Genomic DNA, 22,245 nt, shown 5'->3' on the forward strand with positions numbered 1-22,245 from the left:
AGTTTGAAGAAACATAATCTTTAATAAATCTATTAAATTCGATGGCTACACAGAGAAAGACAAAGAGTTGTGTGTGAAAAACTCAAGAAGATATTCCAGGAGGCCTTTACAATAGAGGAAGATGAGGTCCCTGAACTAAGAGCAGTAGCAATAAACCAAGCAGTCAATGGAAGATATTGAAATTACCAGAGATGAGGTTAGGAGGTATCCGCTAGATCTGAACGTGACTATGACCGTTGGACTAGATGAAATCTAACTTTGGACTTTGAAAGAGGGCGTAGAAACACTTTGCATGCCAATCTGTGTGAAACAGAAACAGGAGACATACCAGAAAGTTAGAAGGTAGCTAATGTAGTCCCAATATACAAATAGGGGGATAGGCAGGAGGCCCTAAACTGCAGGCCGGCGTCCTTAACTTGTATACCATGCATGGTGATGGAGAAGATTGGGAGGAAAAAAGTTTGTAGCACATCTGGAGAGAAACTTTGTAGCACACCATCAGCATAGGTTCAGGGATGGCAAATCATGCCTCAAAGGTTTAATAAATTGTTATGATCAAACAACAAGCATCAAGTAAGAAAGAGAAAGGTGGACAGACTGCATTTTATTGGACTGTCAAAAAGGTTTTGATAAAGTACCCCATAAGAAGCTGTTGCATAAGTTGCAGAAAAAGGCTGGAGTAATGGGTAAGGTGCTCCAGTGGATAAGGGAGAACCTAAACAACAGGAAGGAGAATTACATTGAGGGGTGAGACCTTAGAATGGCGTGATGTCACCAAAGGAGTCCCACAGGTTTCTGTATTCGGACTTATCCTGTTTCTGATATACGTAAATGATCTTCCAGAGGGTATAACCTTTTCATCTCAATGTTTGCTGATGATGCAATATTATGAGAAAGATTAAGACAGAGGAGGACAGCAGGTGACTACAAGAGGATCTGGACAAGACTGAAAGAATCGTAAATTAATAAATACTTGAGTGTAACTCTTGCAAGTGTAACGTGATGAATATAGGTGTAGGGAGCAGGAGACCAAACTCAAGGCGCCAGTTGGGAGATAAAATCCTTCAGGAATCGGGAAGAGAGAGAGGACTAGGGGTTGATATCACACCAGACCTGTCCCCTGAAGCCCACATCAAAAAGATTATCATCAGCGGCAGATGCAAGGATGGCAAACATAAGAACTTTCAAACAATTGTTTAAGGAATCATTCAGAACATTGTATACCTCATATGTCAGACCAATACTGGAGCATGCGGCTCCAGCCTGGAGTCTATACCTAGACCCTCCCGCCCACTGCCTGTCTCACGCCCACTGCCTGCCTCCCGCCCACTGCCTGCCTCCCGCCCACTGCCTGCCTCCCGCCCACTGCCTGCCTCCCGCCCACTGCCTGCCTTCAGCTTACTGCCTGTCTCACGCCCACTGCCTGCCTCCCGCCCACTGCCTGCCTCCCGCCCACTGCCTGCCTCCCGCCCACTGCCTGCCTCCCGCCCACTGCCTGCCTTCAGCTTACTGCCTGTCTCACGCCCACTGCCTGCCTCCCGCCCACTGCCTGCCTCCCGCCCACTGCCTGCCTTCAGCTTACTGCCTGTCTCCCGCCCACTGCCTGCCTCCCGCCCACTGCCTGTCTCCCGCCCACTGCCTGCCTCCCGCCCACTGCCTGCCTCCCGCCCACTGCCTGCCTTCAGCTTACTGCCTGTCTCACGCCCACTGCCTGCCTCCCGCCCACTGCCTGTCTCACGCCCACTGCCTGCCTCCCGCCCACTGCCTGCCTCCCGCCCACTGCCTGCCTTCAGCTTACTGCCTGTCTCACGCCCACTGCCTGCCTCCCGCCCACTGCCTGCCTCCCGCCCACTGCCTGCCTTCAGCTTACTGCCTGTCTCCCGCCCACTGCCTGCCTCCCGCCCACTGCCTGCCTCCCGCCCACTGCCTGCCTCCCGCCCACTGCCTGCCTTCAGCTTACTGCCTGTCTCACGCCCACTGCCTGCCTCCCGCCCACTGCCTGCCTCCCGCCCACTGCCTGCCTTCAGCTTACTGCCTGTCTCCCGCCCACTGCCTGCCTCCCGCCCACTGCCTGTCTCACGCCCACTGCCTGCCTCCCGCCCACTGCCTGCCTCCCGCCCACTGCCTGCCTTCAGCTTACTGCCTGTCTCACGCCCACTGCCTGCCTCCCGCCCACTGCCTGTCTCACGCCCACTGCCTGCCTCCCGCCCACTGCCTGCCTCCCGCCCACTGCCTGCCTTCAGCTTACTGCCTGTCTCACGCCCACTGCCTGCCTCCCGCCCACTGCCTGCCTCCCGCCCACTGCCTGCCTTCAGCTTACTGCCTGTCTCCCGCCCACTGCCTGCCTCCCGCCCACTGCCTGCCTCCCGCCCACTGCCTGCCTCCCGCCCACTGCCTGCCTTCAGCTTACTGCCTGTCTCACGCCCACTGCCTGCCTCCCGCCCACTGCCTGCCTCCCGCCCACTGCCTGCCTCCCGCCCACTGCCTGCCTCCAGCTTACTGCCTGTCTCCCGCCCACTGCCTGCCTCCCGCCCACTGACTGCCTCCAGCTTACTGCCTGTCTCCCGCCCACTGCCTGCCTCCCGCCCACTGCCTGCCTCCCGCTCACTGCCTGCCTCCCGCCCACTGCCTGCCTTCAGCTTACAGCCTGTCTCACGCCCACTGCCTGCCTCCCGCCCACTGCCTGCCTCCCGCCCACTGCCTGCCTCCCGCCCACTGCCTGCCTCCCGCCCACTGCCTGCCTCCCGCCCACTGCCTGCCTTCAGCTTACTGCCTGTCTCACGCCCACTGCCTGCCTCCCGCCCACTGCCTGCCTCCCGCCCACTGCCTGCCTCCCGCCCACTGCCTGCCTCCCGCCCACTGCCTGCCTCCCGCCCACTGCCTGTCTCCCGCCCACTGCCTGTCTCCCGCCCACTGCCTGCCTCCCGCCCATTGCCTGCCTCCCGCCCACTGCCTGTCTCCCGCCCACTGCCTGTCTCCCGCCCACTGCCTGTCTCCCGCCCACTGCCTGTCTCCCGCCCACTGCCTGCCTCCCGCCCACTGCCTGTCTCCCGCCCACTGCCTGTCTCCCGCCCACTGCCTGTCTCCCGCCCACTGCCTGCCTCCCGCCCACTGCCTGCCTCCCCCCCACACTGCCTGCCTCCCGCCCTCTGCCTGCCTCCCGCCCACTGCCTGCCTCCCGCCCACTGCCTGTCTCCCGCCCACTGCCTGCCTCCCGCCCACTGCCTGCCTCCCGCCCACTGCCTGCCTCCCGCCCACTGCCTGTCTCCCGCCCTCTGCCTGCCTCCCGCCCACTGCCTGCCTCCCGCCCACTGCCTGTCTCCCGCCCACTGCCTGTCTCCCGCCCTCTGCCTGCCTCCCGCCCACTGCCTGCCTCCCGCCCACTGCCTGCCTCCCGCCCACTGCCTGTCTCCCGCCCACTGCCTGCCTCCCGCCCACTGCCTGCCTCCCGCCCACTGCCTGCCTCCCGCCCACTGCCTGTCTCCCGCCCTCTGCCTGCCTCCCGCCCACTGCCTGCCTCCCGCCCACTGCATGTCTCCCGCCCACTGCCTGCCTCCCGCCCACTGCCTGTCTCCCGCCCACTGCCTGCCTCCCGCCCACTGCCTGTCTCCCGCCCACTGCCTGTCTCCCGCCCACTGCCTGCCTCCCGCCCACTGCCTGTCTCCCGCCCACTGCCTGTCTCCCGCTCACTGCCTGCCTCCCGCCCTCTGCCTGCCTCCCACCAACTCACTGCCTCCCACTCAGTCTCTGGCTCGAACTCACTGCCTGCCTCTCACCCACTTCCTGCCTCCCACCAACTCCCAGCCTCCCACTCAGTCTCAGGCTCGAACTCACTGCCTGCCTCTCACCCACTTCCTGCCTCCCACCAACTCCCTGCCTCCCACTCAGTCTCAGGCTCGAACTCACTGCCTGCCTCTCACCCACTTCCTGCCTCCCACCAACTCCCTGCCTCCCACTCAGTCTCAGGCTCGAACTCACTGCCTGCCTCTCACCCACTTCCTGCCTCCCACCAACTCCCTGCCTCCCACTCAGTCTCAGGCTCGAACTCCCTGCCTGCCTCTCACCCACTTCCTGCCTCCCACCAACTCCCTGCCTCCCACCAACTCCCTGCCTCCCACCAACTCCCTGCCTCCCACTCAGTCTCTGGCATGAACTCACTGCCTGCCTCTCACCCACTTCCTGCCTCTGAGAACTGGGAACAGTGTGTTCATGTAGAGCATTAAGGTATGGTACACAAACGCGACAGAGTTACAGACAATTCCGAGGAAATAAAAGAAAGAGAGCAAAAATTATATTGATTTAATTCTAACAGTGGAAACGAAAATAAATATGATTTCCGATGCAGTATTTCCAGAGGTATTTCAAGTATTATGAAAAGAAAGAAAGCAAAAACAAGGAGAAGGAGTTACCCTCCTAGTAAAATGTGAGGGGGAGTTACCCTCCTAGTAAAATGTGAGGGGGAGTTACCCTCCTAGTAAAATGTGAGGGGGAGTTACCCTCCTAGTAAAATGTGAGGGGGAGTTACCCTCCTAGTAAAATGTGAGGGGGAGTTACCCTCCTAGTAAAATGTGAGGGGGAGTTGCCCCTCCTAGTAAAATGTGAGGGGGAGTTGCCCTCCTAGTAAAATGGGAGGGGGAGTTACCCTCCTAGTAAAATGGGAGGGGGAGTTGCCCCCCTAGTAAAATGTGAGGGGGAGTTGCCCCACCTAGTAAAATGGGAGGGGGAGTTGCCCTCCTAGTAAAATGTGAGGGGGAGTTACCCTCCTAGTAAAATGTGAGGGGGAGTTACCCTCCTAGTAAAATGTGAGGGGGAGTTACCCTCCTAGTAAAATGTGAGGGGGAGTTACCCTCCTAGTAAAATGTGAGGGGGAGTTACCCTCCTAGTAAAATGTGAGGGGGAGTTGCCCCACCTAGTAAAATGGGAGGGGGAGTTGCCCTCCTAGTAAAATGTGAGGGGGAGTTACCCTCCTAGTAAAATGTGAGGGGGAGTTACCCTCCTAGTAAAATGGGAGGGGGAGTTACCCTCCTAGTAAAATGGAAGGAGGAGTTACCCTCCTAGTAAAATGGAAGAAGGAGTTACCCTCCTAGTAAAATGGGAGGGGGAGTTGCCCCACCTAGTAAAATGGGAGGGGGAGTTGCTCTCCTAGTAAAATGTGAGGGGGAGTTACCCTCCTAGTAAAATGGGAGGGGGAGTTGCCCTCCTAGTAAAATGGGAGGAGGAGTTGCCCTCCTAGTAAAATGTGAGGGGGAGTTGCTCTCCTTGTAAAATGTGAGGGGGAGTTACCCTCCTAGTAAAATGGGAGGGGGAGTTGCCCCTCCTAGTAAAATGTGAGGGGGAGTTACCCTCCTAGTAAAATGTGAGGGGGAGTTACCCTCCTAGTAAAATGTGAGGGGGAGTTGCCCTCCTAGTAAAATGGGAGGAGGAGTTGCTCTCCTAGTAAAATGTGAGGGGGAGTTACCCTCCTTGTAAAATGTGAGGGGGAGTTACCCTCCTAGTAAAATGTGAGGGGGAGTTACCCTCCTAGTAAAATGGGAGGAGGAGTTGCCCTCCTAGTAAAATGTGAGGGGGAGTTACCCTCCTAGTAAAATGTGAGGGGGAGTTACCCTCCTAGTAAAATGTGAGGGGGAGTTACCCTCCTAGTAAAATGGGAGGAGGAGTTGCCCTCCTAGTAAAATGTGAGGGGGAGTTACCCTCCTAGTAAAATGTGAGGGGGAGTTACCCTCCTAGTAAAATGTGAGGGGGAGTTACCCTCCTAGTAAAATGTGAGGGGGAGTTACCCTCCTAGTAAAATGTGAGGGGGAGTTACCCTCCTAGTAAAATGGGAGGAGGAGTTGCCCTCCTAGTAAAATGGGAGGGGGAGTTACCCTCCTAGTAAAATGTGAGGGGGAGTTACCCTCCTAGTAAAATGTGAGGAGGAGTTGCCCTCCTAGTAAAATGGGAGGGGGAGTTACCCTCCTAGTAAAATGTGAGGGGGAGTTACCCTCCTAGTAAAATGTGAGGGGGAGTTACCCTCCTAGTAAAATGGGAGGAGGAGTTGCCCTCCTAGTAAAATGGGAGGGGGAGTTACCCTCCTAGTAAAATGGGAGGGGGAGTTACCCTCCTAGTAAAATGTGAGGGGGAGTTACCCTCCTAGTAAAATGGGAGGAGGAGTTGCCCTCCTAGTAAAATGGGAGGGGGAGTTACCCTCCTAGTAAAATGGGAGGGGGAGTTACCCTCCTAGTAAAATGTGAGGGGGAGTTACCCTCCTAGTAAAATGGGAGGAGGAGTTGCCCTCCTAGTAAAATGGGAGGGGGAGTTACCCTCCTAGTAAAATGGGAGGGGGAGTTACCCTCCTAGTAAAATGTGAGGGGGAGTTACCCTCCTAGTAAAATGGGAGGGGGAGTTGCCCCACCTAGTAAAATGGGAGGGGGAGTTGCCCCACCTAGTAAAATGGGAGGGGGAGTTGCCCCACCTAGTAAAATGGGAGGGGGAGTTGCTCTCCTAGTAAAATGTGAGGGGGAGTTGCCCCACCTAGTAAAATGGGAGGGGGAGTTGCGCTCCTAGTAAAATGGGAGGGGGAGTTGCTCTCCTAGTAAAATGTGAGGGGGGAGTTGCCCTCCTAGTAAAATGTGAGGGGGAGTTGCCCTCCTAGTAAAATGTGAGGGGGAGTTGCCCTCCTAGTAAAATGTGAGGGGGAGTTGCCCTCCTAGTAAAATGGGAGGGGGAGTTGCCCTCCTAGTAAAATGGGAGGGGGAGTTGCCCTCCTAGTAAAATGGGAGGGGGAGTTGCCCTCCTAGTAAAATGGGAGGGGGAGTTGCCCTCCTAGTAAAATGGGAGTGGAAGTTCGAATAACTAGAGACTCAGAATGCAAATCATACAGTCTCCTTCACTTGCACTCTGATAGCAGATGGTAAGAGGATAGCGGTCCTGATAATTCACAACCCGTAAGCAAACAACAGATCGTCCAATAAGGAAAATGAGGACAACAAAAAAGCTTGCATGGATGACTTGAAGACAGCAGTAACAGCAGACATAGAATTGGAGATAACTTCTAGTCATGGGGGCCCAAAATCATTGAGAGATCGACTGTGAATCCAGAAACTCCTATGTATCATTATCTCCTGATACTATTACCAATCGTCGTCATTATCATCACAAAATACACGATTAATACATACGTACACTTTACACCACATCTACTCCAACTCAATATAACAGTAATATCACACGGGGTTGAAGGTGCACTAATATCACAGAAAGATATATATCCCAATTATGCCTCACAACAATATACCCTTTCAGGTCCCAGAATTCAACAAGATTATACAACATAGTTACAGAACTTAAAGAGTATAATGCTGTTGTATACAAATACTGGTAGAATTGTAAATAACGATGGCCTGCAGGACATAACGTTTCAGCACAGCCCTCAGGTCATATAATTTTATGAATAAGTGAAGAAAACATGATATAATAGACTGGCAGTGAAAATCACTTTAGCAGAGAAGCAAATGGGATCTGTATTAAGGGAATAATATAGGGAGACCCAAGCATAAGGACATAGCAGACAATAATGTTCTATGACAAAATATGAAGGAACCAGCAAGATACAAAATACAGTAACACTACAATATAGCTAGATCAGATACTCTCGCGGGAAAACAAGTGCAGCTTTGAAAAATGCAAAAAAGCACATGGAGCCAATAATCACTGACGTTGTGATCCAAAATAATACTGTTAATGGAGCGTCATATTAAAGAGTGATTGGGATATTTATATTTTGATTTTTAATTTTTTACTAGCTGTACCCGGCCACGCATTGCTGAGCCACAGCAACATTCCCGTCTCCCAGTCCTCCCCACTATTCCCCCCTTCCCTGTCCCCTCATCCTCCCAATCATTCCTCACTCTCCCGTCCCCTCGTCCTCCCCACTATTACCCCCTCCTGTCCCCTCATCCTCCCCATCATCTCACCACTCCCCCGTCCCCTCGTCCTCCCCATCATCTCACCACTCCCCCGTCCCCTCGTCCTCCCCATAATCTCACCACTCCCCTGTCCCCTCGTCCTCCTTACCATTCCCCCTCCCCTGTCCCCTCTTCCTCCCCACAACCCCCCTCTCCCTTGTCCCCTTGTTCTCCCCCCCGTCCATTCTCCATTCCCCCGTCCCCTCGTCCACACCATCCCCAGAGTCCCCATCAACTCGTCCTCCCCACCATTACCCCCTCCCCTGTCCCCTCGTCCTCCCCATAATCCTCCCACTTCCATCCCCTCGTCTTTCCCTCCATTCCCCACTCCCTTGTCCGATGCATTCCCAAATGATCTGATGTTCCCATCAATGAAAAATAAGAAAAGCAGTTAAAAAAACGAATTGAAAAAAATGAAAAAATATTAAACTAAACTAAACTGAAGAAATGAACGGTATGGTAAACAACACAGCTAAATTCCAACGCAATGTCATACAAAATAATTGAATCAAAATGAAAATAAATCAAAATCAATAAAAATTAAATTTATCAATGTAATCGGAACACTGAAATGGAATCATAACATATATAGTATAGTGCGTGTGTTGCTCTTATGTGCAACAGATGGCGCTGTTTTTCCAAAAAAGGTATGATTTTACCTGTCACAGGTGTGGTATCTCTACATATACTCACGAAATGAACAGTATGGTAAACTACACAGCTCAATTCCAAAGCAATGTCATACAAAATAATAAAATGAAAATGAAAATAAATCGAAATCTATGAAAATTAAATTTATCAGTGCAATCGGAAACATTGAAATGGAATTCGTGAAATATTTGGTAGAGCTTGTGGTGCTCTTACGTGCAACAGATGGCGCTGTTTTTAAAAAGAAGCACGTTTTTACCTGTCCCAGGTGTGGAATCTTATATTGTAAGCTTATAAAAACGCGCACCTATTCGAATGGAACGTTGTGTCAAAATTTCAAACCAATCGATGAAGAAATTTCAGAGATTATTGCGTGTGTTGCTCTTACATCCAACAGATGGCGCTGTTTTTCGAAAAAAGCATGTTTTTTCCTGTCACAGGTGAGGCATATATATAGTAGGTATATAAAAATACACGCCTATTCGAATGCAACGTTGTGTCAAAATTTCAAAGCAATCAGTAAAGAGGATTCGAAGATTTCCCTCAACATAAAAAACACATAAAAAACCACAGTTTAAAAAAAAAAAGTTTTTTTTTCTGACCACAGATGTGACATCTATATAGTATGTATATAAAAACCTGCTCGGATGCGAAAGGAACGTTGTGTGAAAATTTCAAAGCAATCGGTGAAGAACTTTCGGAGATCAGCGATTTTGAACAAACGAACATTTACATTTTTATTTATATGACTAGCAGTATCCAGCCACGCGTTGCTGAGCCACAGCAACTTTCCCTATACCTTTGTCCTCCCCACCATTCTCTATTCCCCCATCCCCTCGTCCCCACCATCCCAAACTCCACCGTCCCCTCGTCCTTCCCCACCATTACCCCCTCCCTTGTCCCCTCGTCCTTCCCACCATCTCTCACTTCCGTCCAATCGTCCTCCCCACCATTCCCCACTCCACCATCCTCTCTTTCTTCCCACCATGCCCCACTACCCTGTCACTTTGTCCTCCCCACCATTCTCTATTCCCCCATCCCCTCGTCCCCACCATCCCAAACTCCCCCGTCCCCTCGTCCTCCGCACCAATTTCTTCCCCTCGTCCGATGCCTTCCCAAATGGTCTGATGTTACAGTCAGAAAATTGGGAACATCAAATGATCTGATGTTCCCATCAATGAAATATAAGAAAAACATTTAAAAATGAAATGAAAATATGAAAAAATATAAAAATAAAGTATACTCACGAAATGAACGGTCTGGTAAAGAACACAGCTCAATTCGAATGCAATTCACACAAAATAATTAAATCAAAATGAAAATAAATCAAAATCTATGAAAATTCAATTTATCAATGCAGTCAGAAACATTGATATGGAATTGTAACATATCTAGTATAGCATGTATGTTGCTCTTACATGCAACAGATGGCGCTGTTTTTCAAGAAAAGCATAGTTTTACCTGTCACATGTGTGACATCTACATTTTTACTTATGAAATGAACGGTATAGTAAACAACACAGCTCAATTCCAACACAATGTCACACAAAATAATTCACTAAAAAACAAAATAAATCGAAATCTATGAAAATAAAATTTATCAATGCAATCAGAAACATTGAAATGAAATTCGTGACATATTTGGTATAACGTGCATGTTGCCATTATGTGCAACAGATGGTGCTGTTTTTTTTTAAACACATGTTTTTACCTGTCACAGGGGTGGCAGCTATATAGTAGGTATATAAAAAGACGCGCCTATTCGAATGCAATGCTGTGTCAAAATTTCAAAGCAATTGGTGAAGAACTTTTGGAGATTATAGCATGTGTGGCCCTTACGTCCAACAGATGGCGCTGTTCTTAAAAAAAAAGCATGTTTTTTTCCTGTCACAAGTGAGGTATGTATATAGTTGATATATAAAAAGACGCGCCTATTCGAATGCAACGTTGTCAAAATTTCAAAGCAATCGGTAAAGAGGTTTTGAAGATTTCTCACATGAAAAATACAGTTTTTCAGAAAAAACATGTTTTTTTACCGTCACAGACGTGACATCTATATAGTATGTATATAAAAACCTGCTCGGATGCGAATGGAACGTTGTGTGAAAATTTCAAAGCAATCGGCTAAGAACTTTCAGAGATTAGCGATTTTGAACAAACGAACATTTCCATCTTTATTTATATAGATATATATATATATACAAGAGTTCTTGCATTCTTGTACAGCCACTAGCACGCATAGCGTTTCGGGCAAGTCCTAAATCCTATGTTCCCCGGAATACGACCCCACGAAATCGTTTAACAACCAAGTACCCATTTTACTGCTGAGTTAAACAGAGGCTACAGTTAAAGATTTGCGCCCAGTAAATCCTCCCCGTCCAGGATACGAATCTAGGACAAAGGGCTCGCAAAACGTCAGGCGAGCGTCTTACCGCTACCCCACGGGAACTGATATTACAAGATAAGATGATGATTAGAGTTCCATAAAGGGAACGATAAGTGTTAATAAGGCTATCTGGGACAAATCCAATTGGGTGCTGACCTTAAAGGAAAATGGGCAAATAAAATGATGGTTTAAATCATTTAAAGATATGAAGGGGTAGTAGATAGATGGTTGCTAAACAAGGAGGTGAGGGAGTGAGAAAACGAGGACCAACTTATAATTCAGTAACAGATTCCAATAAGCCAAAAAAAAAGGAAAAATTTCAGATGAAAGAGCAGAGAAGAAAGTGGGTTACTTCGCAGGAAGGCAAGAAGCAAATTCATCTGAATTGTGTGAAGAACTGAAACAGCTCAAGAGGCCAAAATGTAACCAGGTCTGGAGCACAGTCATGTCAGTAGGAGCCACTCAACTCTCATCCACTGAGTGCGGGTTTAATAAAAAATAACTTACTAAAAGATAATATGATCAACTGCATTACGAAACATATATCTGTACCTAATTGGCCCTTGAAACTCAGTCAACATTCAATATGAGGTAACTAGGTCAGCCATCTACAAAACCACATGATAAATGGGAAAATTCACCTGAACTCGGATACACATCTTTTAATCCGGATATATTTTTCCCCAAACACCTTTCCATCCAGCAGGAGTATTGGCCATAGAGTTGGTTGCTCATGTTAGCAAAGGGTATACCGGAGCAAGAGTTCTTCGAGACATTCCTTGGGTTGGCGCGATGAGTGGCCAGCACTCCGCTTCCTGCAACACAACAATGTAAACACTCAAACTTACAATACAAATGTATAACTCAAGACCACGAGGTATGCAAGTACAATCATTTGGAAATTGTATTTAAATATTTAAGGAATTGACCATCTAAGCTATGCTGCTCCCATCACCAAATAAGCAACAATAAAGAATCTCGTTATTTGTATCTTCAATGCCTGAATATAGGAATATGTCAGAACTTATTCTTCCATATTAACACCAACATCTCCTTTATAACTACGGTACTTTATTTCTTAGTTTGTGGGAGAAGTTTTCATATTCAAAGGCACAAAGTTAAAATGGTATTGCAACCCACTCCTACCTATATATTATAATATTATTGATCGGAAGAATTTTTTTAGTTAATTTACCATGCTTCTCATACCCTTCCTGTGGGCGGTAATGGGAAGGGTTAAAGAGGCACATAATGGGCTCAGGAACTGAACCCCACAATTCACTTAGCTCAGCAAGTTAGTCTTGATGAGCTACTTGCAAAATTCAATTCTCATTGTCACATTATCACTGGGCTCGATACCGACCACAAGGAGTCTCTAAATTAAGCAACTGACATATGTGGAGAGCTAATGTCAATATTGATATGTTTGTCCTGTACACCGCCCCCCCCCACCCCCCATCAAGTGGGAAGCGGTGGATAGATTACACTCACTCAGTTACTACCTACAGTTAGCAAACTGGGCATATTTGGCTAAAATTTCTGGAGCAGATCACGTATCTTTTTCGAGGATGTGCGAATAATTTTGTTGACACAATTTACAAATAGGTAAAAGTGAAACATTATGCCACACAGAGATCATATATGGGTTTAATAGTCAACATTTTATAGACACAAAAACTGGAATGGGTTTGAGACGCTCACCTTCACAGTCATCAAAAGACCGACATGTGTACACGAGGGACCCGTTCAGCGCACACTGGAAAGCCGACGCAGGTGACCCGTTATCTAGCTTTACCTGCAGACAGTAGTCCTGTTCCTTCTGGTCCAGGGTTACATCCTCCACCGTCTTACTGCCCCACGTCAGCTCCACCACCAGTGCTATGGGCTCTATAATACAACAATATATTTACAAGCCGAGTTTTATGGTTTAAATACATGTGATTAAACATTTTGTTATGGATTGCATGAAATAATACAAAAATAAATGCATATGGAGGAATGTTTAAAGAAATATACCAAATTAAAAGCTTTACAATAAGAATTCCACAAAACTCAAGACTCCCAAAACAAGACTTACAGTTGTTAGGAAATGTTAATGTATGAGGATTGTGGAGGGGAGGGAATTATCAGGAGAAAGCGCCAAGCCATTACAACTATATATCACTGGAAAGGGGTCAGGATAAGGATTTGGCATGGGACGGGGAAGGGGGGGAAGGAATTGTGCCCAACCACTTGGACGATCGGGGGATTGAACGCCGACCTGCAAGAAGCGAGACTAGCTCTACCGTCAAGTAGTTGAACTGAAAATTGTGGAGAAGATGGCTGGTGTGAACGCATTTACTAAGAAGCTGGACAAGGAAAGATTGTGAGTGAACGATTAAGAGGAAGGATGTTGAAGAAGAGTCCTGGAATGATGAGGAAGGTGAGTCGTTCGAGGCTTCAAGAGGAGGAGGTAGAAGAGAGTGTGGTTTGAGAGGAGGTTATCTTGAGGTTATCTTGAGATGATTTCGGGGCTTTAGTGTCCCCGCGGCCCGGTCCTCGACCAGGCCTCCACCCCCAGGAAGCCAGCTGACTAACTCCCAGGTACCTATTTACTGCTAGGTAACAGGGGCATTCAGGGTGAAAGAAACTTTTGCCCATTTGTTTCTGCCTCGTGCGGGAATCGAACCCGCGGCACAGAATTACGAATCCTGCTCGCTATCCACCAGGCTACGAGGCCCCTTAGGAGGATAAACAAGAATACGGCTACGAGGCCTCGGCTACGAGGCCGAGGAGGATAAACAAGAATAACAGAAAGACCGGGAAGAGGTGACAAAGGCAGAGTGGTTGACAGTTGGAACAAGTTACGTGAGAAAGTGATAGAGACTTAAAACTTCAGTAGTTTAACAGCGTTATACGACAGAGTACTGGGAATATGGGACACCACGAGAGTAGCTTTCATCCTGGAACTACACTTAGGTAATTACTCTGGTAATTACACAAGGGACTTCTCGGCTGAGTTCACAACGCTCGGGGGTCGTTGTTCGAAGGGCACGGGTTCGATTCCCCGCCAAGTCAGAAACAAATGTGCAGAGTTTCTTTCACCCTGATACTCCTGTTCACCTACCAGCAAATAGGAACCTGGAAGTTAGACAGCTGCTACAGGCTGCTTCCAGGGAATGTACTCACCTAATTGTACTCACCTAATTGTGCTTGCGGGGGTTGAGATCTGGCTCATTGGTCCCGCCTCTCAACCGTCAATCAACAGGTGTACAGGTTCCTTAGCCTATTGGGCTCTATCATATCTACACTTGAAACTGTATATGGAGTCAGCCTCCACCACATCACTTCCTAATGCATTCCATTTGTCAACCACTCTGACACTAAAAAAGTTCTTTCTAATATCTCTGTGGCTCATTTGGGCACTCAGTTTCCACCTGTGTCCCCTTGTGCGTGTGCCCCTTGTGCTAAATAGCCTGTCTTTATCCTGTCGATTATCTTGAGAATCTTGAATGTGGTGATCATGTCCCCCTAACTCTTCTGTCTTCCAACGAAGTGAGGTTTAATTCCCGTAGTCTCTCCTCGTAGCTCATACCTCTCAGCTCGGGTATTAGTCTGGTGGCAAACCTTTGAACCTTTTCCATTTTAGTCTTATGCTTGACTAGATATGGACTCCATGCTGGAGCCGCATACTCCAGGATTGGTCTGACATATGTGGTATATAATGTTCTGAAAGAATCCTTACACAAGTTTCTAAAGGGCGTTCTTATGTTAGCCAACCTGGTATATGCCGCTGATGTTATCCTCTTGATATGAGCTTCAGGGGACAGGTCTGGCGTGATATCAACCCCCAGGTCTTTCTCTCTCTCTGACTCTTGAAGTACTTCATCTCCCAAATGATACCTTGTATCTGGTCTCCTGCTCGCTACGCCTATTTTCATTACATTACATTTGTTTGGTTTAAACTCTAACAACCATTTGTTCGACCATTCATGCAGCTTGTCCAGGTCTTCTTGTAGCCTCAAGCTATCCTCCTCTGTCTTAATCCTTCTCATAATTATGGCGTCGTCAGCAAACATTGAGAGGAATGAGTCTATACCCTCTGGGAGATCATTTACGTATATCAGAAACAGGATAGGTCCCAGTACAGAGCCCTGTAGGGCTCCACTGGTGACTTCACGCCAATCTGAGGTCTCACTCCTCACTGTAACTCTCTGCTTCCTATTGTTTAGGTACTCCCTTATCCACTGGAGCGCCCGACCAGTTACTCCTGCTTGTTTCTCCAGCTTATGCAACAGCCTTTTATGGGGTACTGTGTCAAAGGCTTTCCGACAGTCTAAAAAAAATGTAGTCCGCCCATCCTTCTCTTTCTTGCTTAATCTTTGTCACCTGATCGTAGAATTCAATTAAGCCTGTAAGGCAAGATTTACCCTCCCTGAACCCATGTTGGTGGTTTGTCACGAAGTCTCTTCTCTCCAGATGTGTTACTAGGTTTTTTCTCACAATCTTCTCCATCACCTTGCATGGTATACAAGTTAAGGACACTGGCCTGTAGTTCAGTGCCTCTTGTCTGTCACCCTTTTTGTATATTGGGACTACATTAGCCGTCTTCCATATTTCTGGTAGGTCACCCGTTTTCAGTGACCTATTGTACACTATGGAGAGTGGCAAACAAAGTGCTCCTGCACACTCTTTCAATACCCATGGTGAGATTCCGTCCGACCCAACAGCTTTTCTCACATCCAGTTCCAATAGGTGCTTCTTGACCTCATCTCTTGTAATTTCGAACCTTTCCAAGGTCGCCTGATTTGCTGCCACCTCTCCTAGCGCCGTGACTTCTCTGTGTTCTATTGTAAAGACCTCCTGGAACCTTTTGTTGAGTTCCTCACACACCTCTTTGTCATTCTCTGTGTACCTGTCCTCACCTATCCTAAGTTTCATCACCTGTTCCTTCACTGTTGTCTTCCTCCTGATGTGACTGTGTAGGTTCTTTGGTTCGGTCTTGGATTTATTAGCTACATCATTTTCATACCTTTTCTCAACTGCTCTTCTCACACTAACATACTCGTACCTGGTTCTCTGGTATCTCTCTCCACTTTCTGGTGTTCTGTTATTACGGAAGTTCCTCCATGCCCTTTTGTTCAGCTCCTTTGCTTTCATACAATGTGTGTGTATGCGTGTGCTAGAACGATATGTAGTAGAAATCATAGAATAAAAAACAGATTGGTTAGAAAAGTGGGGTCCAAGAGGTTATAGCTCGATTCTGCAGGCACAAATAGTAAATACACACACACACACACACACACACACACACATCAGTGTATGTGTGTGATTTGTGCATGTATGTATGTGACTGAACCCCACACAGGTTCGATCAGGAGTGTAAAGAAGCACGGAAGGTTATGGTGTAAGGTCCACAAGGGTATGGAGAAACTATATTAATTCAAGGACACCAGAGAGCAGAGAGAGATACGAGAGGACCAGAAATGGGTACCTCAGAGTCAGCAGAGAAGCAGTATGAAAATGACATAGCAAATAAAGCCAAGACCCTAACAAAACTGCTATTAAGCCACATCAGGAGGAAAACAGGAGTGAAAAAAACAAATGATGAAACTGAGAAAGTTTGAAGAAACATAATCTTTAATAAATCTATTAAATTCGATGGCTACACAGAGAAAGACAAAGAGTTGTGTGTGAAAAACTCAAGAAGATATTCCAGGAGGCCTTTACAATAGAGGAAGATGAGGTCCCTGAACTAAGAGCAGTAGCAATAAACCAAGCAGTCAATGGAAGATATTGAAATTACCAGAGATGAGGTTAGGAGGTATCCGCTAGATCTGAACGTGACTATGACCGTTGGACTAGATGAAATCTAACTTTGGACTTTGAAAGAGGGCGTAGAAACACTTTGCATGCCAATCTGTGTGAAACAGAAACAGGAGACATACCAGAAAGTTAGAAGGTAGCTAATGTAGTCCCAATATACAAATAGGGGGATAGGCAGGAGGCCCTAAACTGCAGGCCGGCGTCCTTAACTTGTATACCATGCATGGTGATGGAGAAGATTGGGAGGAAAAAAGTTTGTAGCACATCTGGAGAGAAACTTTGTAGCACACCATCAGCATAGGTTCAGGGATGGCAAATCATGCCTCAAAGGTTTAATAAATTGTTATGATCAAACAACAAGCATCAAGTAAGAAAGAGAAAGGTGGACAGACTGCATTTTATTGGACTGTCAAAAAGGTTTTGATAAAGTACCCCATAAGAAGCTGTTGCATAAGTTGCAGAAAAAGGCTGGAGTAATGGGTAAGGTGCTCCAGTGGATAAGGGAGAACCTAAACAACAGGAAGGAGAATTACATTGAGGGGTGAGACCTTAGAATGGCGTGATGTCACCAAAGGAGTCCCACAGGTTTCTGTATTCGGACTTATCCTGTTTCTGATATACGTAAATGATCTTCCAGAGGGTATAACCTTTTCATCTCAATGTTTGCTGATGATGCAATATTATGAGAAAGATTAAGACAGAGGAGGACAGCAGGTGACTAGAAGAGGATCTGGACAAGACTGAAAGAATCGTAAATTAATAAATACTTGAGTGTAACTCTTGCAAGTGTAACGTGATGAATATAGGTGTAGGGAGCAGGAGACCAAACTCAAGGCGCCAGTTGGGAGATAAAATCCTTCAGGAATCGGGAAGAGAGAGAGGACTAGGGGTTGATATCACACCAGACCTGTCCCCTGAAGCCCACATCAAAAAGATTATCATCAGCGGCAGATGCAAGGATGGCAAACATAAGAACTTTCAAACAATTGTTTAAGGAATCATTCAGAACATTGTATACCTCATATGTCAGACCAATACTGGAGCATGCGGCTCCAGCCTGGAGTCTATACCTAGACCCTCCCGCCCACTGCCTGTCTCACGCCCACTGCCTGCCTCCCGCCCACTGCCTGCCTCCCGCCCACTGCCTGCCTCCCGCCCACTGCCTGCCTTCAGCTTACTGCCTGTCTCACGCCCACTGCCTGCCTCCCGCCCACTGCCTGCCTCCCGCCCACTGCCTGCCTCCCGCCCACTGCCTGCCTCCCGCCCACTGCCTGCCTTCAGCTTACTGCCTGTCTCACGCCCACTGCCTGCCTCCCGCCCACTGCCTGCCTCCCGCCCACTGCCTGCCTTCAGCTTACTGCCTGTCTCCCGCCCACTGCCTGCCTCCCGCCCACTGCCTGTCTCACGCCCACTGCCTGCCTCCCGCCCACTGCCTGCCTCCCGCCCACTGCCTGCCTTCAGCTTACTGCCTGTCTCACGCCCACTGCCTGCCTCCCGCCCACTGCCTGTCTCACGCCCACTGCCTGCCTCCCGCCCACTGCCTGCCTCCCGCCCACTGCCTGCCTTCAGCTTACTGCCTGTCTCACGCCCACTGCCTGCCTCCCGCCCACTGCCTGCCTCCCGCCCACTGCCTGCCTTCAGCTTACTGCCTGTCTCCCGCCTACTGCCTGCCTCCCGCCCACTGCCTGCCTCCCGCCCACTGCCTGCCTCCCGCCCACTGCCTGCCTTCAGCTTACTGCCTGTCTCACGCCCACTGCCTGCCTCCCGCCCACTGCCTGCCTCCAGCCCACTGCCTGCCTTCAGCTTACTGCCTGTCTCCCGCCCACTGCCTGCCTCCCGCCCACTGCCTGTCTCACGCCCACTGCCTGCCTCCCGCCCACTGCCTGCCTCCCGCCCACTGCCTGCCTTCAGCTTACTGCCTGTCTCACGCCCACTGCCTGCCTCCCGCCCACTGCCTGTCTCACGCCCACTGCCTGCCTCCCGCCCACTGCCTGCCTCCCGCCCACTGCCTGCCTTCAGCTTACTGCCTGTCTCACGCCCACTGCCTGCCTCCCGCCCACTGCCTGCCTCCCGCCCACTGCCTGCCTTCAGCTTACTGCCTGTCTCCCGCCCACTGCCTGCCTCCCGCCCACTGCCTGCCTCCCGCCCACTGCCTGCCTCCCGCCCACTGCCTGCCTTCAGCTTACTGCCTGTCTCACGCCCACTGCCTGCCTCCCGCCCACTGCCTGCCTCCCGCCCACTGCCTGCCTCCCGCCCACTGCCTGCCTCCAGCTTACTGCCTGTCTCCCGCCCACTGCCTGCCTCCCGCCCACTGACTGCCTCCAGCTTACTGCCTGTCTCCCGCCCACTGCCTGCCTCCCGCCCACTGCCTGCCTCCCGCTCACTGCCTGCCTCCCGCCCACTGCCTGCCTTCAGCTTACAGCCTGTCTCACGCCCACTGCCTGCCTCCCGCCCACTGCCTGCCTCCCGCCCACTGCCTGCCTCCCGCCCACTGCCTGCCTCCCGCCCACTGCCTGCCTCCCGCCCACTGCCTGCCTTCAGCTTACTGCCTGTCTCACGCCCACTGCCTGCCTCCCGCCCACTGCCTGCCTCCCGCCCACTGCCTGCCTCCCGCCCACTGCCTGCCTCCCGCCCACTGCCTGTCTCCCGCCCACTGCCTGTCTCCCGCCCACTGCCTGCCTCCCGCCCATTGCCTGCCTCCCGCCCACTGCCTGTCTCCCGCCCACTGCCTGTCTCCCGCCCACTGCCTGTCTCCCGCCCACTGCCTGTCTCCCGCCCACTGCCTGCCTCCCGCCCACTGCCTGTCTCCCGCCCACTGCCTGTCTCCCGCCCACTGCCTGCCTCCCGCCCACTGCCTGCCTCCCCCCCACACTGCCTGCCTCCCGCCCTCTGCCTGCCTCCCGCCCACTGCCTGCCTCCCGCCCACTGCCTGTCTCCCGCCCACTGCCTGCCTCCCGCCCACTGCCTGCCTCCCGCCCACTGCCTGCCTCCCGCCCACTGCCTGTCTCCCGCCCTCTGCCTGCCTCCCGCCCACTGCCTGCCTCCCGCCCACTGCCTGTCTCCCGCCCACTGCCTGTCTCCCGCCCTCTGCCTGCCTCCCGCCCACTGCCTGCCTCCCGCCCACTGCCTGCCTCCCGCCCACTGCCTGTCTCCCGCCCACTGCCTGCCTCCCGCCCACTGCCTGCCTCCCGCCCACTGCCTGCCTCCCGCCCACTGCCTGTCTCCCGCCCTCTGCCTGCCTCCCGCCCACTGCCTGCCTCCCGCCCACTGCATGTCTCCCGCCCACTGCCTGCCTCCCGCCCACTGCCTGTCTCCCGCCCACTGCCTGCCTCCCGCCCACTGCCTGTCTCCCGCCCACTGCCTGTCTCCCGCCCACTGCCTGCCTCCCGCCCACTGCCTGTCTCCCGCCCACTGCCTGTCTCCCGCTCACTGCCTGCCTCCCGCCCTCTGCCTGCCTCCCACCAACTCACTGCCTCCCACTCAGTCTCTGGCTCGAACTCACTGCCTGCCTCTCACCCACTTCCTGCCTCCCACCAACTCCCAGCCTCCCACTCAGTCTCAGGCTCGAACTCACTGCCTGCCTCTCACCCACTTCCTGCCTCCCACCAACTCCCTGCCTCCCACTCAGTCTCAGGCTCGAACTCACTGCCTGCCTCTCACCCACTTCCTGCCTCCCACCAACTCCCTGCCTCCCACTCAGTCTCAGGCTCGAACTCACTGCCTGCCTCTCACCCACTTCCTGCCTCCCACCAACTCCCTGCCTCCCACTCAGTCTCAGGCTCGAACTCCCTGCCTGCCTCTCACCCACTTCCTGCCTCCCACCAACTCCCTGCCTCCCACCAACTCCCTGCCTCCCACCAACTCCCTGCCTCCCACTCAGTCTCTGGCATGAACTCACTGCCTGCCTCTCACCCACTTCCTGCCTCTGAGAACTGGGAACAGTGTGTTCATGTAGAGCATTAAGGTATGGTACACAAACGCGACAGAGTTACAGACAATTCCGAGGAAATAAAAGAAAGAGAGCAAAAATTATATTGATTTAATTCTAACAGTGGAAACGAAAATAAATATGATTTCCGATGCAGTATTTCCAGAGGTATTTCAAGTATTATGAAAAGAAAGAAAGCAAAAACAAGGAGAAGGAGTTGCCCTCCTAGTAAAATGGGAGGGGGAGTTGCCCTCCTAGTAAAATGTGAGGGGGAGTTACCCTCCTAGTAAAATGTGAGGGGGAGTTACCCTCCTAGTAAAATGTGAGGGGGAGTTACCCTCCTAGTAAAATGTGAGGGGGAGTTACCCTCCTAGTAAAATGTGAGGGGGAGTTACCCTCCTAGTAAAATGTGAGGGGGAGTTGCCCCTCCTAGTAAAATGTGAGGGGGAGTTGCCCTCCTAGTAAAATGGGAGGGGGAGTTACCCTCCTAGTAAAATGGGAGGGGGAGTTGCCCCACCTAGTAAAATGTGAGGGGGAGTTGCCCCACCTAGTAAAATGGGAGGGGGAGTTGCCCTCCTAGTAAAATGTGAGGGGGAGTTACCCTCCTAGTAAAATGTGAGGGGGAGTTACCCTCCTAGTAAAATGTGAGGGGGAGTTACCCTCCTAGTAAAATGTGAGGGGGAGTTACCCTCCTAGTAAAATGTGAGGGGGAGTTACCCTCCTAGTAAAATGTGAGGGGGAGTTGCCCCACCTAGTAAAATGGGAGGGGGAGTTGCCCTCCTAGTAAAATGTGAGGGGGGAGTTACCCTCCTAGTAAAATGTGAGGGGGAGTTACCCTCCTAGTAAAATGGGAGGGGGAGTTACCCTCCTAGTAAAATGGAAGGAGGAGTTACCCTCCTAGTAAAATGGAAGAAGGAGTTACCCTCCTAGTAAAATGGGAGGGGGAGTTGCCCCACCTAGTAAAATGGGAGGGGGAGTTGCTCTCCTAGTAAAATGTGAGGGGGAGTTACCCTCCTAGTAAAATGGGAGGGGGAGTTGCCCTCCTAGTAAAATGGGAGGAGGAGTTGCCCTCCTAGTAAAATGTGAGGGGGAGTTGCTCTCCTTGTAAAATGTGAGGGGGAGTTACCCTCCTAGTAAAATGGGAGGGGGAGTTGCCCCTCCTAGTAAAATGTGAGGGGGAGTTACCCTCCTAGTAAAATGTGAGGGGGAGTTACCCTCCTAGTAAAATGTGAGGGGGAGTTGCCCTCCTAGTAAAATGGGAGGAGGAGTTGCTCTCCTAGTAAAATGTGAGGGGGAGTTACCCTCCTTGTAAAATGTGAGGGGGAGTTACCCTCCTAGTAAAATGTGAGGGGGAGTTACCCTCCTAGTAAAATGGGAGGAGGAGTTGCCCTCCTAGTAAAATGTGAGGGGGAGTTACCCTCCTAGTAAAATGTGAGGGGGAGTTACCCTCCTAGTAAAATGTGAGGGGGAGTTACCCTCCTAGTAAAATGGGAGGAGGAGTTGCCCTCCTAGTAAAATGTGAGGGGGAGTTACCC

At 50.6% G+C, this 22,245-nt stretch overlaps 1 protein-coding gene across 2 annotated transcripts in view; it reads right to left on the reverse strand.

Annotated features, from left to right (window-relative positions):
* Positions 1-22,245, reverse strand: part of LOC138364894 (uncharacterized) — a 110,550-nt gene that overhangs the window by 47,262 nt on the left and 41,043 nt on the right. For both annotated transcript variants that reach the window (XM_069324953.1, XM_069324952.1), the window contains exons 5-6: positions 12,679-12,864; positions 11,619-11,792 (exon numbers count right to left, since the gene is read on the reverse strand). In XM_069324953.1, the coding sequence (XP_069181054.1) occupies positions 11,619-11,792; positions 12,679-12,864 (360 nt within the window). The remainder of the gene's footprint in view (positions 1-11,618; positions 11,793-12,678; positions 12,865-22,245) is intronic.

This window comes from Procambarus clarkii, chromosome 15, assembly GCF_040958095.1.
Source record: "Procambarus clarkii isolate CNS0578487 chromosome 15, FALCON_Pclarkii_2.0, whole genome shotgun sequence".
In the NCBI taxonomy this organism is placed as follows: Eukaryota; Metazoa; Arthropoda; class Malacostraca; order Decapoda; family Cambaridae; genus Procambarus; species Procambarus clarkii.